The 17,803-nt window shown below is 43.6% G+C and overlaps 1 protein-coding gene across 1 annotated transcript in view; it reads right to left on the reverse strand.

The window, feature by feature from the left end:
* The window catches only part of LOC147733082 (uromodulin-like), an 82,776-nt gene that overhangs the window by 51,173 nt on the left and 13,800 nt on the right, over positions 1–17,803 (reverse strand). Inside the window, exon 3 of the mRNA XM_086958922.1 lies at positions 5,955–6,203. Within this exon, the coding sequence (XP_086815048.1) occupies positions 5,955–6,203 (249 nt within the window). The remainder of the gene's footprint in view (positions 1–5,954; positions 6,204–17,803) is intronic.

Raw genomic sequence — 17,803 nt, forward strand, 5'->3', positions numbered from 1 at the left:
AGCACAGGGCCAGCTAAAAGACTCAGAAAAAGAGATACTTGGCCTAGCATTATCAATAGACTAAAATTTCCTATGAAAATAATAAGTGAAGAACAAGACCAAGTAGATGAAAAAATAAGCCAGTCTGGCCCATCCACAGAGAAACCCAGAAGAAGAAGACCACGCTTGAAAAGACTGAATAAAAAATTCAAGAGTCCTGAGTGGACATATGTGATTCGCGATGACTTTGAGAATTCGGAAATCAATGTAGGAAGTGATGACGAATTACTTGCTGATCAAATTGACGGAGAAGTGAGACCAACTTGAAAATAAACTTACAATTTATATTCTGAGTAAAAGTTACAAAGAGGGGTTGTCTCCTTAGTTAGAAATGGCTGATAATAGAGCTGCTGGAAAACCGAAAAGAAATTGTATTAAGACATGTTGTAGAATATGCATATGTAGTATATTGATAGTATTCACAGCATGGTTAGGACTGACAATAGCTATACCTTACTTAATGAATGAGAGTAGACAGAATGTATTTATTTATTTTTAAGTTTATAAAGCGCACGGCTACCCCCAACGGGGGTGTACCGGCGCTGCAGACAACAGGCTGAAAAAAAAGGATGGTAGCAGCTAGAGACTGGAAAACAGCCAAGTTTTCAGTTTACTCCGGAACAGCGATTCCGATGAAGTCATCCTAAGATCTAATGGGAGGCTGACACTAGTGCACATGGAAAGGTAGCTAACCTTAAGCAAGGCAGAGTATAATTAGAAGCACCAGATGAGGTAGAGTTATACTACAGTATAAATAAAAATGAGACGGATTTAAATATGTTTGCTAATCTATTAGTGCATTATGTAGAGACAACTGACGTTGGTGGCTGTTATGTTTGCATGAAATTACAGACATCAGTAGCGGAAGGAGTGACATATCATCATTTACCATTGACATATAGTATTTCATGTAGCGATTTAGCTAATTTACTTTATAGAACTGGAAAATGACAGTGTTATTATTCAAACATAGATGTGATTTTTTCTGAGATTCCTATACGTAGAAACATGAACCATGTCCTTAGGAAAAATTCACTCATAAACTGTGAATCTTTATTACTAACAAAGAAAACAATAGATATAGCTAAAGCACATAAAGACAGTTTAACCTGTAGGTTATGTGAAGAAGAGAAAATATTTTTGAATTAAGTAGAGAAAAGAAGACAGGATTTCAATAAGAAGACTACTGAACCAAAACCCTAGATACCCAAAAGGGCTGAAAGGGAAGAGTTTATTGCAACTGGCAAGAATAATGCTCCTATGACTCTGTACTTTGAAAAGAAAGGGAAAATCTGTCTCCATAGGTTAAAAACAGCGTATAACAATATTTTCATTGGTACGAGTGAATGTGAACACAATTTCCTGATAATTGGGGGTTGGGGACTAAAAGGGGGAACTGATGCAGTGTTTCCTGGAATCTATTATATTTGTGGGAACCAGGCTTATTTTAGATTGCCTGATCATTGGTATCGGAGTTACTATTTTGGAACAGTATTCCCAAAAGGTATACCATGTAAAAAGAATCACTGAAAGAAATTAAGAAAATAATGGACTAACACAAAATAAACGAGCTATGTTTTTCAGAAATTGTTGGAGATATATTTAGTGCATTGATACCTTCAGTGGGAGTAAGTCTGAATACACAAAAAAATTGAAAATTGTCTACAGTGGTTGATCGCTTATTCACTGACAATGCTGGATGATTTTTAATGATCAATACTGAAATAGTTGCAATAAGATCTATGGTTTTACAAAATCGACTTGTTCTTGATATATTATTAGCAAAAGAGGGCGGAGTCTGTAGAATGCTGAAAGCGCAACATTTCTGCACTTACAAACCTGACAGAAGTATCGAAATTGGAAGATATGTGAAAAATTTTACTTATTTGGAAGAAGAATTGAAACCACTGGAGGTTGATATTGAATGGAAGAGACTAACTGATGGTCTCTCCTCCGTAGGTAGTTGGTTTTCTAATGTAGGAAAAAGTATAGTAGGTCGAATACTGATGCCAATAATGGGAATAGCCCTACTGATTTTAGTGATAATGATTTGGTGCAAATGCTGCAGAAACAGAAAGTGGTATGCAGTAAATGAGAAAAGAAAGAAAAGAAAATATGATGAAATTCAACTTGAAGAGATGAAAGGGGATATTTACAAAATAATGAAAGGTTTCCAAAAGAATAGGGAAAGAAGAAATTCTAAAGTAATAGAAGAAATTGAATTGGGAAACAGCTAAAGTTGGCATCTGGTTCCGTAATTAGTGATTGTATAAAATACCATCAAAGAGGGGATTGATGGAGCAAAGTTTCATATGTTAAGAAACTTGATTCGATTCATCCTTCTCGAAATAATATGTAATGTATTAACCAACTTGTTTGTAATATTAAGAATTGCATTACACAACATTTTAGTATCTAGGGCAAGCTTTCCTATATGCTTTTACTAACAATAACCTTAGTGTCCTAAAATGCTGAAAACGTGGGAACCTTTCTGCGCATGCATCTGCTACATCTTCGTAGTGTGACGTATCTTTGCTTTTGGTGGGAATTCTTGCAGCTGCGCACTAGTGCCAAGGATGGCCACTTCATGTTTCACATATTAATGCACATGCTTCTGCTTGAAATAAACTGTGCATGTCCTGCTTAACTATTAATGCTATAGTTAAAATAAAGTAATGGGGTTAGAGTAGAAATAAGTGGTATACAGTGCATTAATTAATTATCGTATTCTAACATGTAGCTCTTTGGCTTTATTATTAGCTCGTATATGGGCCTGAAGGGTGTTGAAAACTCCATTTTGAAAAAGCTGCGTCTGCGCAGATTTTCACAAGGATCCTTGAAGCACTGTCATTGATCCACAGTCACGTCCTGACTTACTCGCAATGTTCCTGGGAACCTGAATGTCTGACCCCAAGAGAGGAAAAAATATGGACTGTATTTAATACATTGTACATGATTTGAAACAAATATTGCTAGGTGGAATAAAAACATGGGAAAGTAAATTATGGGCAGGAACATTGATCAACGTTATTGAATGGAAATGATCTCATACTGGTATGGTGTGATGACCTCTCCTTGTCTTTCTTACCAATCACATAAAGGGGATACACGAATTTGCAACACTGGGGGTTCGTACATTGCCCTGGAAATGGTATTACTAAGGTAGGTTCAGTTACTTAGTTTGTTCGACTTGTCACAGACCTTCACTGACCCAACGTATGCTGGAGGAGAATCGAGCACTCTGACAGAAGGATTGGGGTTTACTGAGGGGGCAATCCGACCGCCATCCTAATGGGCCCCTTAGTTTACAAACTTCACCATCTCTCTGCTTCATTCACAAGCACTTTTAACATGTGCCGCTTGCTTTGGGGGCACTGGAATGGTGTAGTAAAGGAGGACAAAATGGTGGTGGTGTGTTAACTAAATTATGCAGCAAATAAAAGGCTGCAGCGTAATGCAGTATATTTTCTGATATTTTATTATTTTTACATTAGTACACATGCTAACAGTCTGTGGAAAGACTTTGCCTGATCAGTACCAGTGTAACATACAAATGCAGAAGTGAGAAAGGTGATCAGTTAAACTTTGCAAAGGGCCTTCCACTTTGCAGCAACACAAGTCACATTTTTTAAGTAACTTTTAATCCGTTTGAGCTACAAGCAATTTTTTTCTTGAAATTGTCCAATTATGCAGATGATCTTGCATTATGTGGCAAATATGGCAGATCCATAATTATATAAAAAAAAATCCATTCATGTTTGAACTGCTCTTGTGGAAAAAGAGAGAAGTGCTGATGACAGAAACTCCATGGCTAGGAGACAAATGGCTTGTGCTTCCACTTTTAAGCGTATTTGGTAAAATCTGTGATTGGAAACATATACTACTTTGTGAATGTATTTTAATGTCAATAACTTATATTAAACTTAAAATAATTATGTGCACCCATTGGATGAATTAAATAACATAATAAGCTGTAACTGGGCAGTGAAATGCCAAACGTATACTAAAAATTGGGATGTTTTGTGCATTCTGGCCACACCTCTGACTCTGCTCACTGATCAAATCCTTGGTTTATTCCCGCCCTCTGATTAACCGCCCACAGTCCCCTACTTTTTCCCCCCACTTCGACCACTGGTTCAGTGAGTGTCATATACTTTATACTACACAGTGTTCACGGTGCAGCAACAACGGGGATAGGTTATGTCACTTCGCACTGCAGGGACAATTCCTCTCACACTACAGGAACAGCGAAGGAGATTTTCCACCTTGCACTGCAAGTACAGTGAGGGAGATACTTCACCTCACAATGTGGGGTAAGTGAGAGGGATACCTCACCTCAAACTGCAGAGACAGCAAGGGAGACACTTCACCTCACAATGCAGAGTCAGTGAGAAGGATACCTCACTTCACACTGCAGGGACAGCAAGGGAGACACTTCACCTCACAATGTAGGGTCAGTGAGAGGGATACCTCACCTCACACTGCAGGGACAGCAAGGGAGACACTTCACCTCACAATGCAGGGTCAGTGAGAGGGATACCTCACCTCACATTGCAGGGACAGCAAGGTAGACACTACACCACACAATGAAGTGTCAGTGAGAGGGATACATCACCACACACTGCAGGTACATCGAGGGAAACACTTCACCTCATAATGCAGAGTCAGTGAGAGGGATACCTCACTTCACACTGCAGGGACAGCAAAGGAGACACTTTACCTCACAATGCAGTGTCAGTAAGAGGGATACATCACCACACACTGCAAAGTACAGCGAGGGAGACACTTCACCTCACAATGCAGGGTCAGTGAGAGGGATACATCACCTTGCACTGCAGGGGCAGCGAGGGAGATACTTTGCTTTACACTGCAGGAACAGCAAGGAGAAGCTTCAGTTTGCACCACAGGAACAGCATGGATGGGCTTGTTGCAAAAACACTAGGAATAGGCCACCTCACCATATACTGCAAGAAAGAGGAGTGTTTCACCTCATAGTGCAGAAAGTGCAAGTGCATGATCCCTCCCCCCCAGGGTACAAGTCGAGAGTGGGAGTGAGTGGAAGGCACCTTTGCACTATTTTTAAAGATTGAACGCTTCTCTTCAAGCTGAGGGCAGGTGAGATGAGTTAATAGGGTCTAGAGGTCACCTTATGTCCTACCACAAAAGCTGTATATACAATAAAGATATAGTGTCTCAGACTTTCGTACACTTTCAGTGTGACCTCAGGCCAGACGTTCTAAATCTGTTTCGGAGGTTCTTAATTACCACAAAGCCAATGTATTTATAAAAAGCACATTATATTTACTAGTATCAGCCTTTTCTTAAGAAATGTTACAACTTTCGGTGATTTAGTTCCTAACCCAATTTGTTTTTGTTTGTATGTGAAAACATGCATATGATTTACCAAGAATAAAATTGAACCTTACAAAGTGATTTCCGCATTTCTTTATGTGACTTGGCACATAAAGCGCTCATACTGTCCACGTCGGAGAACTAGTATAAAACAAAACACGACTACAATCCTCATGCACTAGGCCACATTTGTAATCTTTCACAGTTTCCTTTCACTTAATTTGTCATCCCTGATGTGGTATTATGCGTTTGTAACATAAACTGTAACAGTTCAAGAGGTGTAGCTTCATAAGTAGATTCCATATTCCTTCATTTAAGTTTGAGTATGAGGTTTGCACTCTTGAACTGTGGCTTCAGTTACCCACCCCCGCACCGCTCCCCACCACTCCCTCGCTCCATATCTCCTTGACATGGACACGTTTGAAGGAGACCTGCTCACCTTTCCCCTGACCCAATGTCTACACTTGGGCAGCCTACCTCGCCTACCACAAGTGGGGGCCCCACTCCTGACGCCAGGACCCTGCTCCTGATAGGCTCTCATGTGGTTCTCTTCTGGTACTCACTTGTTAGTGATAATGTCGTAGGACTGGACTGCGTTGGGGTCACTGGTCCCTGTGGCGTACAGACGCGTCACCAAAACTGAGAATCTTGTTGCGTCGAGGTCTGGTATCAAAACAGAAACATACAGGGGGTCCTGAACATTGACAGTCATTGTTGCATCGGTGTAAGGAATGGTAAAGGAGGAATCCGTGTAGGCGACCATGAAAACCGTCACTGCACCAACCCCTCCAGTGAGTGGGATGTCTGTCACACTGAAATGGTAAAAGAAAAGAGTCAGTCAGTCAATGTTTATTGTGTCAATTAATAAAAATTGTTACAAAATTTCAAATAAAATCTCACGTACTTCATTTCAATTAGTTCGTACCGAGGAAGTTGTGATATGTTATATCTTACTAAAACAATCAAATATAATTTTTTCCGAACGGAGCAATTAAAAAACAGATAAAATCAGTGAAGTACAGGTGTAAACAATAAATCAGTTCAATCCTGTGGATTTCTTCCCCTTATGTGCAGGCTTTGCCAGTCTTGCAGGGGCGGGTTTAGGGTCAAAGAGGCATGTATACGTTCAAACGTTTCTTTGGGATACTCGAACCAAATTTTTTTAATTAAGAGTTTCGATGTCATTATAAAATACTTAGATCCGATGGTGGCATAAATAGGCTAAATGCTAAATATACATAGGAGTTTTCATTTCAATGAGGTGAGAGTTGTACAATCCTCTATAAAGCATACATTCTGCAGGCCTAATAATTTCAATTACAAAGGTGCATTATGCTTTTTTTACCTAAAAGTTCTTTGGCTTTATATGCAAACTTAGCAAACCTTGCCAATTCCATTGGAATCTCCAGATTAAATAGCAGTTTAATGGCCTCAGTACAGGTTCGCACCCCATGTTTTAAAAACAAGGGCTTTAATAAAGTACGTCATGCATGCAACAAACAAGGGCATGTGCAAACCAGATGAGCCAAGGATTCTTCATATTGGTGGCAAAATCTGCAGGTTGTTATTGCTTCCAAGGCTTCCAGCGCCTATTAATGTCTTTGATCGACAAGGCCATCAGTCTCACCATAAAGATTTGTTTTAAAATCGCCTTATTTAATGCCGTATTAAGGTATGGTTGTTGTAAATGGGCTTCATATGAACTTGAAAGTATCCCAATATTGCTGCTGGAAGAGTTTAGTTCCTTCAAGTCCCCTGCCTTTGATAGTAACCTAACTTGCTTTTTCAGTATGGACTTTAGGGTGCCGGGCTGGTGAGTAAAATCCTGCAACTTGGACATGTCAAGGTTCAGTTCATTACAGGGGGTATGCAGGCCGTCATGCCACGGATTGATCCCTTTAATGAAAATTGTCTTTAAAATTGCCTTCATTGTATCCTGGGGGCTGCGCAGACCCCTCGATGAAACCGCACCATTGATCGCCAGTGCTCATAACTCTGTTTGTTCAGCTCAAATTCCAGTCACACCAAAGCGTTGTGAGCGTGAAAGATTTGCATATATGCGCGGCAATTAGCGTGTTCCATAGTGTTTATAACAATTTCTTGGAATGCTATCTGGCCATACGTAATTGCCGGTAGTAATTTGGCATTTAAGACCTTTCTCATTGCCTTGGTCGTCGGGCTGTGCAGTTCACACAGCGTAAATGTTACTGCTTTATTTTTGTTTCGACTGAGGCGATGTGTGCTGTGGGTTTCCCATTGCTCATCAGCCAGACCCCCAGGTAGTTATATTTGGTCGCTGTTGCTATTTTTAGATTACCCAGTCTCCATTGTTGTCTGAGTTTTTTAGTGTATTTCCCAAATATGACTTTTGTTTTTTCTGCATTTGCTCGTAATTCATTGTAGTTGTTATGAATGTTTAGAGCGTCTATTAGTCTTTGCATGCTTGTTTTTGTATGGTCTAATAAAACCATATTGTCTGCCTACTGCATTAAACATAATCCATTTGGGCCGATTTTGGGCAGTAAAAGGTTGGCATTAGATAAAAAAAATTCCAAGATCTGCCATATAGAGATTAAATAGCAGAGGAGCCAGTACGCAGCCTTGTTTTAACCCTCTCTCTGTTAGGATCCTTTTGGTGGCTGACTGTGCCGCAGTTTTTACTCGTACCCAAGTTCCTGTATAGAGACTGATTATGGCTTGCAACAGGTCTACTGGTATCCCCCAGTCTTGTAGTTTCTGCCATAGCATATTCGAATTGACCCCGTCAAAAGCAGCGGAGTAATCCACAAAACATGCAAAGAGAGGCGGCGAGTTTTTCTGCCCGGATTGATGTATTAGGTAAGTCAGAGTTAGAAAATTATCCATTATAGCTGCTCCTGGCCTAAAACCAGTTTGGTACACAGGGAGAATTTCATTTTCATCTGCCCAGTCCTGTAGATCTTTCAGGAGGAGGCTGGCGTATCCTTTCGCCTCAATATCCAGTAAGGCAATTAGCCTGTGATTGGCAGGGTCCCCAATGTCTCCTTTTTTGTGGATGGGTTGCAACAGGGATCATTTCCAAGTCTCCGGGACTATTGCATTTGTCATACAGTACTGGTAGAGTGGTGTGAGTACGGTTCCCCAGAAGTCGCAATCTTCTTTGAAAAGATGGCCTGGTAGGCCATTCGGACCGGGAGCTCCATCTTTTTTAATGTTTTTTAGGATTGTCATCACACGGTCCCCACTGATTAATGATTCAGACATTTCTTCGATGGTTGTCAGTTTCCCTTCCACAAATGGCCCGGGTGTGTCTGCGGGGTGTGTGTCGCTCTAACCTGTGTTGGTGCAGGGCCTTTGCATGCCTGTTGATGGTGGGTTAGAGGTTCCACAGTATAGTGAGGTTACGTAGCCTATCCATTTGTCACTGTCGACCGCATTGCGTCGATCATGGCCGTGCCATGAGAGCCTATTAATATAGGTCCAAAATTCCGCCTGTTTGCTTGGAGTCGGCAGAGTAAAGACGTGCTGCCCTTCAGAATCTTGTTGTTTTCTTTTGTGCTCCCAGATGTTTTTTCTGTGTGTTATCCTTGCTGAAAGTAGGATTTGATTTGTTTCATTATTTCCCCCCTGCTTATGGTTGCGTGAGGAGGTTCTAAGTAGTCTCTTGCTTGGCTCCACTTTTTTACACCGCGGTTGGAATTGGCAACAAGGCCTTTCTCTGATTATTGGAGGATGCCTTATGTGTTTGCCTATTAAAAGATCGTATACCTTCGTCGACAGATTGATCCAATTCTCAGGGATTTTACCACTTGTGAATTTGTCCGCTATTTTCGGCCAATCGCTTTTTAGGACTGATGTATCTACTTTATTCCGCTTTAGTCTCCTTGGCAAAACATGAATTTCTTCCCCTTTTGTGTTGCCCACAAGGACAATGGGCTGGAGCAGATTTGCTTGTAAAGTAATGGATATGGCCAGAGGGAGGTGGTCACTGCTACAGATGAAAGTCTTTTGAAATTCGGCCACCTGTCACAACAAGAAATTACACACAAATATATAGTAGATCGTTGATTTGGTCGTCCTCTGCAAGTCATTATTCATAGCTATTACCGGCTGCTAATTCCTTTGTATTGATCTTCGTCTATACGTATTTAAAAATGCGTTCATTACCGATCCTGTTTTATCATTTGGAGATGCTTCATCTGGATCCGCTCCAAGATTTTGGGTGTTAAAATCCCCAGCCATTATGATCCCACAGTTTGGCTGGGTGCCTAGTAGGTCTTCAAGAGTGTCCACTAATGACCTCATATCAATATATCTTGGAGTTTTTTTGCTGTTAAAGTAGATGTTCAAAAGGACAATCTTTACTGGACTGCCGTTTATTTTCATGCCTTGCAATGAACCGCTTGAACCATGTCCGTTTTAAGTAGGGGTTTTGTTTTTATGTTGCAACTGATGCGCGTGTATATCGATAGGCCCTCTGAAGGTCTTCCAAATATATTGTATTTTTTTGCTGGCTGCTGGATTTCCATGAAGCCAGGTATCACCTGTGGGGCAAGTAGCCAGGTTTCTTGAAGGCATAATAGGTCTCCAGACTGAAGAAATTCGAATGCTTCCTTGTTATTTAATGTCGTTTTTAGCCCAAAAACGTTCAAGGATATTATTTTTAAGGGTTTGCTTGATCTATTGTTAAAATGGCCCTTTCCATGTGTGCTAGGAACACGTTCGCCTTGTTTGGCTGTAATTGGGTGAGACGTGAACTCTTAAGTTAGGAAATGTAGTGGTTCACGCAACATGATTTGTTCCTTTTAAGATGGACTTCCGCGGACTCTGTACTGGTTTCGGGTGAGATCCACTTTTTAACATGAATGGGTATTTCTCTTCTTTAGGCATGTGGACATTAATACCCCAGTTTGCAAATAGATCTCTCTCCTTCATAATTATTTGTGGGATGGCACCATTGATCCATTTTAATATGGTTGATTCTCTTGATGTGTTATTGTCTAGTATTTTAAATTGGACTTGGATTAGATCTTCTGTTACGATAGAGGAGAGCTCTGGAATATGTTTTAAAATTTGTAAAATGTTAGCCCTATTTAGGATGTCTGAGATTTCCCGTGAGGTATATTCTGGTGTAAAGATTATGGAGGTATTCTCCGCATTCCTAAACTCTGGGGGCATTTGGTTAATGGCAGCAGGATGTAATGCCCTGCAGTATGCAGGTACGGCTTTTGCTCCTGGGTCATTGTTAGCATCCTGTGGGCCACGAGGCTCGGTTTTGTCCCTTAATATGGTTGTTGTTCTTTGCCCCTCTGGGGGCCTCTGCCAAATTTTACGGTGGATCTCCTGGTACTGCTCTTCAGGGTGGATGTTGGGGGTAATGTTTTGTAAGATCATTTTTAATTCTTGCTGTGGTCGTTCGTCTGTGGTATTGACCGTTTGTTTCTCTGAAGTTGGAGTTATCAGTAATGCTGGGTTTTCCTCGATGGTTGTGGAAACCGTTGTTTTTTCGGAAGTTGAAGTTATGCATAGTGATGGAGTTTCTTTGCTAATCGCAGTTGTAATTAGTTTGGGTTCAAATTTATTTTTTATGTGGCTTTCCTTTAGAAAAATCGGGAATAATTTCTGAAGACCCGAGTTCTTTTGAGTTAAAGCCTTTTTGACGTTTGTTTTCTGGGGTAGAGTATCGTGGGTATCTCTGAAGTCTGATATTAGTTCCTTTGCCCTGTTTTGTTGTTTAATGTTTTTTGTGTGTTTTTTCAAACGTTTCTTAGCCCTTCTGGAGAGGGTTTTACCAGGAGCTGAGGTTTTCTCCAAACTGGTGGCCCCATCTGCATTACTGCGTAGAGTCTTGCCTGTTATGGATTCCTCGTTAGTGGCTATGTTTTGACTGAGCAATGGTGCCGGTTTCGAAGGTAATTGAGGAGTGTCCTTGCACGGAACCTGTTTGCTCGCTTGAGTGTCCCTAGACGTCGAGACTTGTTTACTGATTTGTGTGTTTATTGGTGTCTGGATCATTTCCATTGGATCAAGCTTCCCTACATAGTGGTTTACCCGCCTCAATTCTGCTACAAATTGTGACATCCTTTTGGGGGAGCTGCCTATGCCCGCATAACTATGCATTCCTTTTTGTTTGCCTTCTATTGACAGGCTTTCAGTTGTTCTTTAATTCGGCTGAACGATGTTGTCCTGTTGTCTTTGCTTTAATTCTGTGACAATAGATGTTAGAACCTCCGGTAATGAGCTAAGCTTCTCCACAATTGGAAGACACAGACATCTGGCAATAGGTTGTTTCCTCATTGAGTCCAGTTTTTCAGTCGATTCTGGCTTCAGTGCTAATCATAGCTGTCGCAAGCGCCTGCATTGTATCCATTTGTTTCTCTAATTTCTGTGTTTGCCAAGTAAGAGCATTAACAGCCGTTGTTAATGTGGAGTTTATTGAGGATAACAGGGAGTTTTGGCTATGGCATTCTTTATAAGATGTTGTATGTGGTAGGTTCTGTTCCCCCAGGGAGGTGTACTCTCTCCGGTCATCGTCCGTTATGGGCGAACTTTGGTTAAAGGTAAAGCTTTTAATTACTAATAAGCTATGTCACTGTACCGGGGTTGGAGACATGGACAGATCGTGCCGCTAAGGGCCGTCCTCCGCCTGTTGGTTTGTTGTGTTCTCCACGTGTGTGGATTGATTATTTCTCTTAGATTGTTCCAGTTGTTCCAGTGGTTGTTCCAATGTTGATGACATTTCCTGAGTATCCGGTTTTCCCTGGCGTATTTCGTCCATCCTTATTCCTTTGGGGTCAGAATGCTCTGATGTTGGTGAGATTTCAAAGACTTCCAAGACATCTGAGACATCTGTCGATGGTTTTTGCATTAATGTGATTTGCCTTTCTCCCTGGAGTAGGTGGAGGTCTGATATTTCCTGGCCCCACTCCTGCCTTCCCTTCTGCACTGCAGGGTACTCTATTTGTTTTATTATACCAATCACTTCCAAGTCTCTATGTCCTTTCGCCTCTTTTACCATTTCTCTGTTGTTCTCTTGGGCGAGTGTGGCCCAGTTTCTCATGTGCCGAGCTCCTAGATTGGGGGCTGGATCAGACTCAATTCCTTTTTAGGTCGAGGTAATATCCGGTCTGCCGAAGGCAGAACCGGAAGTCCCGAGATTTAATGACTCTTAGTAGTACGATTTGTCCCGCCTCTGTTTTTGCCTCTCTCCCATTGGCTGGCTTCCTAAACGGAGGCCAGCCATTGGAAGAGAGAGCTGTCCCTCTGAATAGGCTCCGTCCTTTTCGGATTTGGAGGTGTGTTCGGTGTTCTTCTTTCCACTGTTAGGCCACGCCCATTCTGAGAACACCGAACACGCCCCCAAATCAGAAAAATTTCTGAAGCTTGAGGCCGCCATTTTCCTGCTGGTAAAGTTGAGGCAGGCTGCTCTTTCCTCGTTCTGGCCGTCTTTTTTCCCGCCCCCTCCCGCTGTCTGTGTCTTTTTGTTCCCGTTGTATCCCGCCCCCTCCCGCTGTCTGTGTTTTTGTATCCCGCCCCCTTTGTTGTTTTGAGAACCAGCTCCGATGTTAAGCGGGTGTGGTTAGTTTAGCCCCGGCCGTGCTGCAGGGTGTCGGATGCTGACTTTAGAATCGAGTGCTGTGTAAAGTGTACTTGTGCGTGAGGATGCGCAGTCCCGCTCGATCAGGACTACACTGAATGTGGTGTCTGTTTCAGCCAGGAAGTTTTTCGCCCCCCGGGCCCCTCCCTGTTCTGCTGGGCGTGTACGTGTGGGCAAGAGGCAGGGACCGAGGCCTGAAGGGGCGTCTCATCCCAGCAGCAACAGCCAGCATCCTGCGGAGGGCAGGACCGGGGACCTGGTACCGGAGGCCTGCGCCAGGCAGGGGAGCACCCGGTCTGTGGAAGGGAAAACTAGGGTAGAGGAAGCAGGGAGGAAGTTTGGGTGCAGCGGTGGACATACCAAGAAAGAGAGAGCAGGAAACCAGGGCAAAGCAAGGGAGTCCTGGGGCGACAGGGTAGCGACAACACGTGCAGGGGGATGGTCGTAATAGCAACAGAGGAAGTGTAGGGGGCGGGCCTGGCAACACAGACCGCAGGAAAGAGGAGAAAGTGCTGCAAAGGAGGTGGGCACGAAAACACAGAGCTGAGGAACGCACGGGGGAGGGGCTTCCAAGAGAGAGGAGGGGTGCATGAGGGTACCTGTCAGGGCAGAGGCTGCCGTGGTAAAACGTCGGCGCGGGGCATCTGATAAAGGAAGGGCACTTTAAGAATCACGAGCAGCATATGGCGTGTGCTTTTTCGACTTTGAGAGTCGAGAGACCGGGTCCTCCGAAACTTGCCCGTTTTTGGACCAAGCTGAACTTTGAACTAATGATGGGCGAGAGCTCACAGATGCTGAACTCAGAGTAACTTCTTCACTACAACAGAGAGACCCTGAGGTGTACAGAGTACAAGGAGATACCCGGCGTAGGCAGATGGGTGGGGTGATGCTATCAGTGAGTGCTAAGGAAGTGGAGGGCAGCGCCGGAGAGCATTAAAAGGGGAAGTGGGCTATGGGTACCGGCAGAGGATGGCAGGAAAGGCTGAGAGGGCCGGTGAGGGACGCCAGGGGCTGCAGAAGTGTGGAGAGAGGGAGACCAGGGCTTGATTGATTGCTTAAGTGAGTGATTGAGGGTGTGGAGGTACCGGAGGGTTCAGCAGCTGTTGTAGTGAGAGCTGTAGTGACAGGGTAGGGAGCTGCGACACCGGACACTCCCGGACCAGCCATGAGTGTGCACGTTGTCTGGACCAGCGCCATCACCGTGACTGTGTCCCAGGACCCCGGCCCATCGACAGGGGCTATCTCCGGACAGTGCAGGCGATGCTCAAAGTGATGCAGATGGTAAGTGCCACCCCCACCCCACTTCACCCCCTCGGTCAGGAGGTTGACCCTCTTTGTGTTTTAACTTATTGCGTGGAGCTGGAGTCGTTTCCGACATGAGATAGGCCAGACTCTGCAGCATCGTAGTATCGTTTTCCGTAGCGCCGATATAAAGCCCGGAGACAACTTTATAGCGCTATGTTCACATACAACTCGTTATTATTTGAACACGGTGTATTTTTTTTTATTGCCTGTCAAGCGCGGTGGGAGGCTGTAAACGTACAGAAATGCCAATAACAGTAGCAGGGAGCGGTTTTATAATTCCTATAAAGCAAAACTACTAGTACAAGCCTGCAAGAGGGATTCTGTATTCTGCTCTCAAATGACACAAGGTCACGTGACATCTTTGATAGCTCGAACATGTTAGCCTTACTCGTGAAATCACATCTACAATGGCAATGCGTTTCGAAAACTGACTGTATTTTTCGTTAGAACTCAACAGAATACATCTGGAAAAATATGTATTAGTTGAGCTTTATGAATGCTGTGCTTGCTCTCCTGCCCCCTGGCTGTGCTTGCTTTCCTGCCCCCTGGCTGTGCTTTCTCTCCTGTGTGTATGTGGCTCTGTGTAGATAACTTTTTTTGTAGGTGGCTCTATGTGTGGGTGGCTCTGTGTAGGTGGCTCTGTGTGTGTGGGTGGCTCTATGTGAATGACTCTGTGTGGGTGGCTCTGTATGTGTGTGGCTCTGTCTGAGTGTAACTGCAATAGGTCATGCATTTGCGAGCGATTAAGCTATTGGCATTGTAAATGACAATGCCATATATTTAATGATTAAGCTATTGGCAATGTAAATGACAATGCTATTTCTTTATGATTTTTTAAAAAAAGTCATAAGCAATGCCAATAGCTCTTCCTTTAATACTGCCGAGACCATTGCATTGTAAATACTTGTTGTCTTGTGGGCTCGAGTGTATTAATACATTCCTGTAGGTCACACTTGTTCCCAATATTTTTTTACCAGATGTTATTGCCGTGAAGTAATTGCAGATCGACTTATTATTTGCTTTCGGAATTGAGCTTGATTTGAAATGTCGTGATAGCCCCGAAGGTGTAGACTCCAACCGCACTTGGTTCCTTGTCGTGCGCTTAATTCTAGCGCCTGTGTCTGTATCAAGGCCTATGATGGTTGGTTTCTACATCGTGCTGTTGGTTTTGCCTTTTATCTCTTTCCGTGCGAGGCGTTTCACCTGTCTAACCACTGATTTATGAAGTGATAGATAATTGAGTTTATAAGAGACCTTCCAGGGGAGTCTCCAGCTCTGGACGCTGTATGATCTGAGCCTCCTATTTCCCCTGTTGTGTGGCTTAATTTCCAGACTCATAAATTTGGCAAGTGGGCAAGTTGTTTTAAACTAACATGGACTTCTTCACCTCAAGCTGCCCTGCCTTGTGCTTTCTTGCTCAAATATACTCCGATATATGCCTGGCAAGACAGAGTGGTAAAGTTTTGACTTTTAGGTGAAAACTTCAGTGAGGGGATGGCTGCTGGGCGAATCAGATTTGGGTCTCTTTTACAAAAAGTGCTTGGCGACTTCAATGACGTAGTTATCTCTGGTGGCTATTGATGGAAAAGTGCTGGAAAAAATGCTGGCAGGGGCTGCCTCTAATATCCACCACTAACCTCTGTTGCCCCAGCGTCCCCAGTGTCGAAAGCCACTGGGTCAGGAACCGTGCGCAATGGGGTGCCGCAACTGTACCCAGCTCTGCCGCTTTTCCGTAGTGCTCCGTGGTGCTCCTGGGCTCCTGAGCACAACTCTCCCTGGGCTCCGATTATGCTCTGCCGCGCTTGCCCTCCCCCCCACCCCCCCCCCCAGCTCCTGCTTAATCCTTACCACAAGCTGGCCGGTTGGTTGGCGCCGATGTCGAGGCTCGCAGCTCTGCGTTTGAGTGCCCCTACAGCCTGGGAGCACAACTTGCGGCCGTGAGGAATCCAGCAGCGGGAAAGTCCGGGACTAAGCAGCTGGGCTGGGGCTGGGGCAATTCGGGCAGTTCGACCACTCCGAGCGTTTTAGTTTTTCAGAGCAGAGCGGTTTTCATCAGTGCTCCCGCACTGCTGCTGCTGCTTCGATTCGTTCGGCTCGTACAAAAAGCAGGACAAGAGTCAGTTGTCCCTTCTGCTGCTGTGTGCGTCACAGACATCTTTTGTCTCATGTTCTGGCGTTCAGACACCACCCACTGCAGCCAGGCAATATCAGGGTACAAATCCTCACAACTCCTTCACAAGGACCCTCACGGCTCCTTCACAACTATCCTACAGCTCCTTCACAAGGGGTGTCCAAGGTAGGTCCAGAACAGCTTGATGCAAAAATAATATTGTGATATCCACAAAAGAAAATGTATATGTAAATAACCTCAATGGAAATCATTGATGTAGTAAGTACTTAGCCAGAGAACTCTGGCATAGATCCGACTATCCAGAGTCAACGAAGCACACACTCTTCTCCCACACATAGCATGACAGGAATGTTCTTCTTTAAGGGCGGGTTCTAAAGAGCTGGGTCCTTTTGTCTGTGGTGGGGATTACAGTTGTTCAGTCAAAATGGTTTCCACTGGATACACTTGTACTATATGGGGTTTGAACACTAGACTTTTAAAAGTCCCAATGAGGTAAAACAAAGGCATGGTTTAAATTAACCACCAGTTAAAAACAAAAGCCACCGACTGGCAGCTACAGTGAAATCAACTGATATTTTCACCATAGCAGGTCAATAGGACCCAGAATTCCTTAGGAGAGGCGCTAGATCCAGAACCATTTGTACTGGCATACCGGCACTTTCATCACAACACTTAGAGGAGAAGGTAATGCTGTAAATATAAAGCCAGGGATAGAGCCAGTCACATGCCAAGAGTCAATTCCAATGCAGGAGGGCCCCATCCAGGCCACATTGCTGGACAAATACTGAATGTATAGATGATTCCCTTTTAGACCTTTTGCATGTAAATGTGTTTTATCTCATTATTATGCCAATATCTGGCATGGACCAGGGTTGGACACTGCTTACCTACTTCTGCTAGTTTTTATCGGTAAAGTTGTGCTTCTAGCTGAATTTAGTATCAATGACCCCTTTAAACAGACATGGAACACACACACGACTTCCATTGACTTGTAAGAATATGACAGGAGTGTGTACTTACCTTTCTATAGATTAGCTAAAACGTTATGCTGTTCTACATTTCAAATAAAGACACGTGTTTTTCCGTTGCTGTGCTATTTGATTTGATTTTGATTGGGATTTATAGAGCGCGTAGCTACCCTAGGGCATCACAGCGCTAGTGACCAAAGCTCCAACAAGGTGGGGAAAATAGGGGAGAGGTGATCAGGGAACATTTAGGGGAAGAGCCAGGTCTTTAGTCGCTTCCTGAACCTGAGGTGGTTTTGTTCTTGCCTCAGAGAGAGTGGGAGGGAGTTCCACAGTCTAGGGGCATTGTAAGAGAACAGGCGACCGCCGGTTCTGGCTTTCCTAATTCTAGGGACGTTTGCGAGGGATAAGGAGTTAGATCTTAATTGTCTACTT

Source organism: Lissotriton vulgaris, chromosome 2_1 (genome assembly GCF_964263255.1).
Source record: "Lissotriton vulgaris chromosome 2_1, aLisVul1.2, whole genome shotgun sequence".
In the NCBI taxonomy this organism is placed as follows: Eukaryota; Metazoa; Chordata; class Amphibia; order Caudata; family Salamandridae; genus Lissotriton; species Lissotriton vulgaris.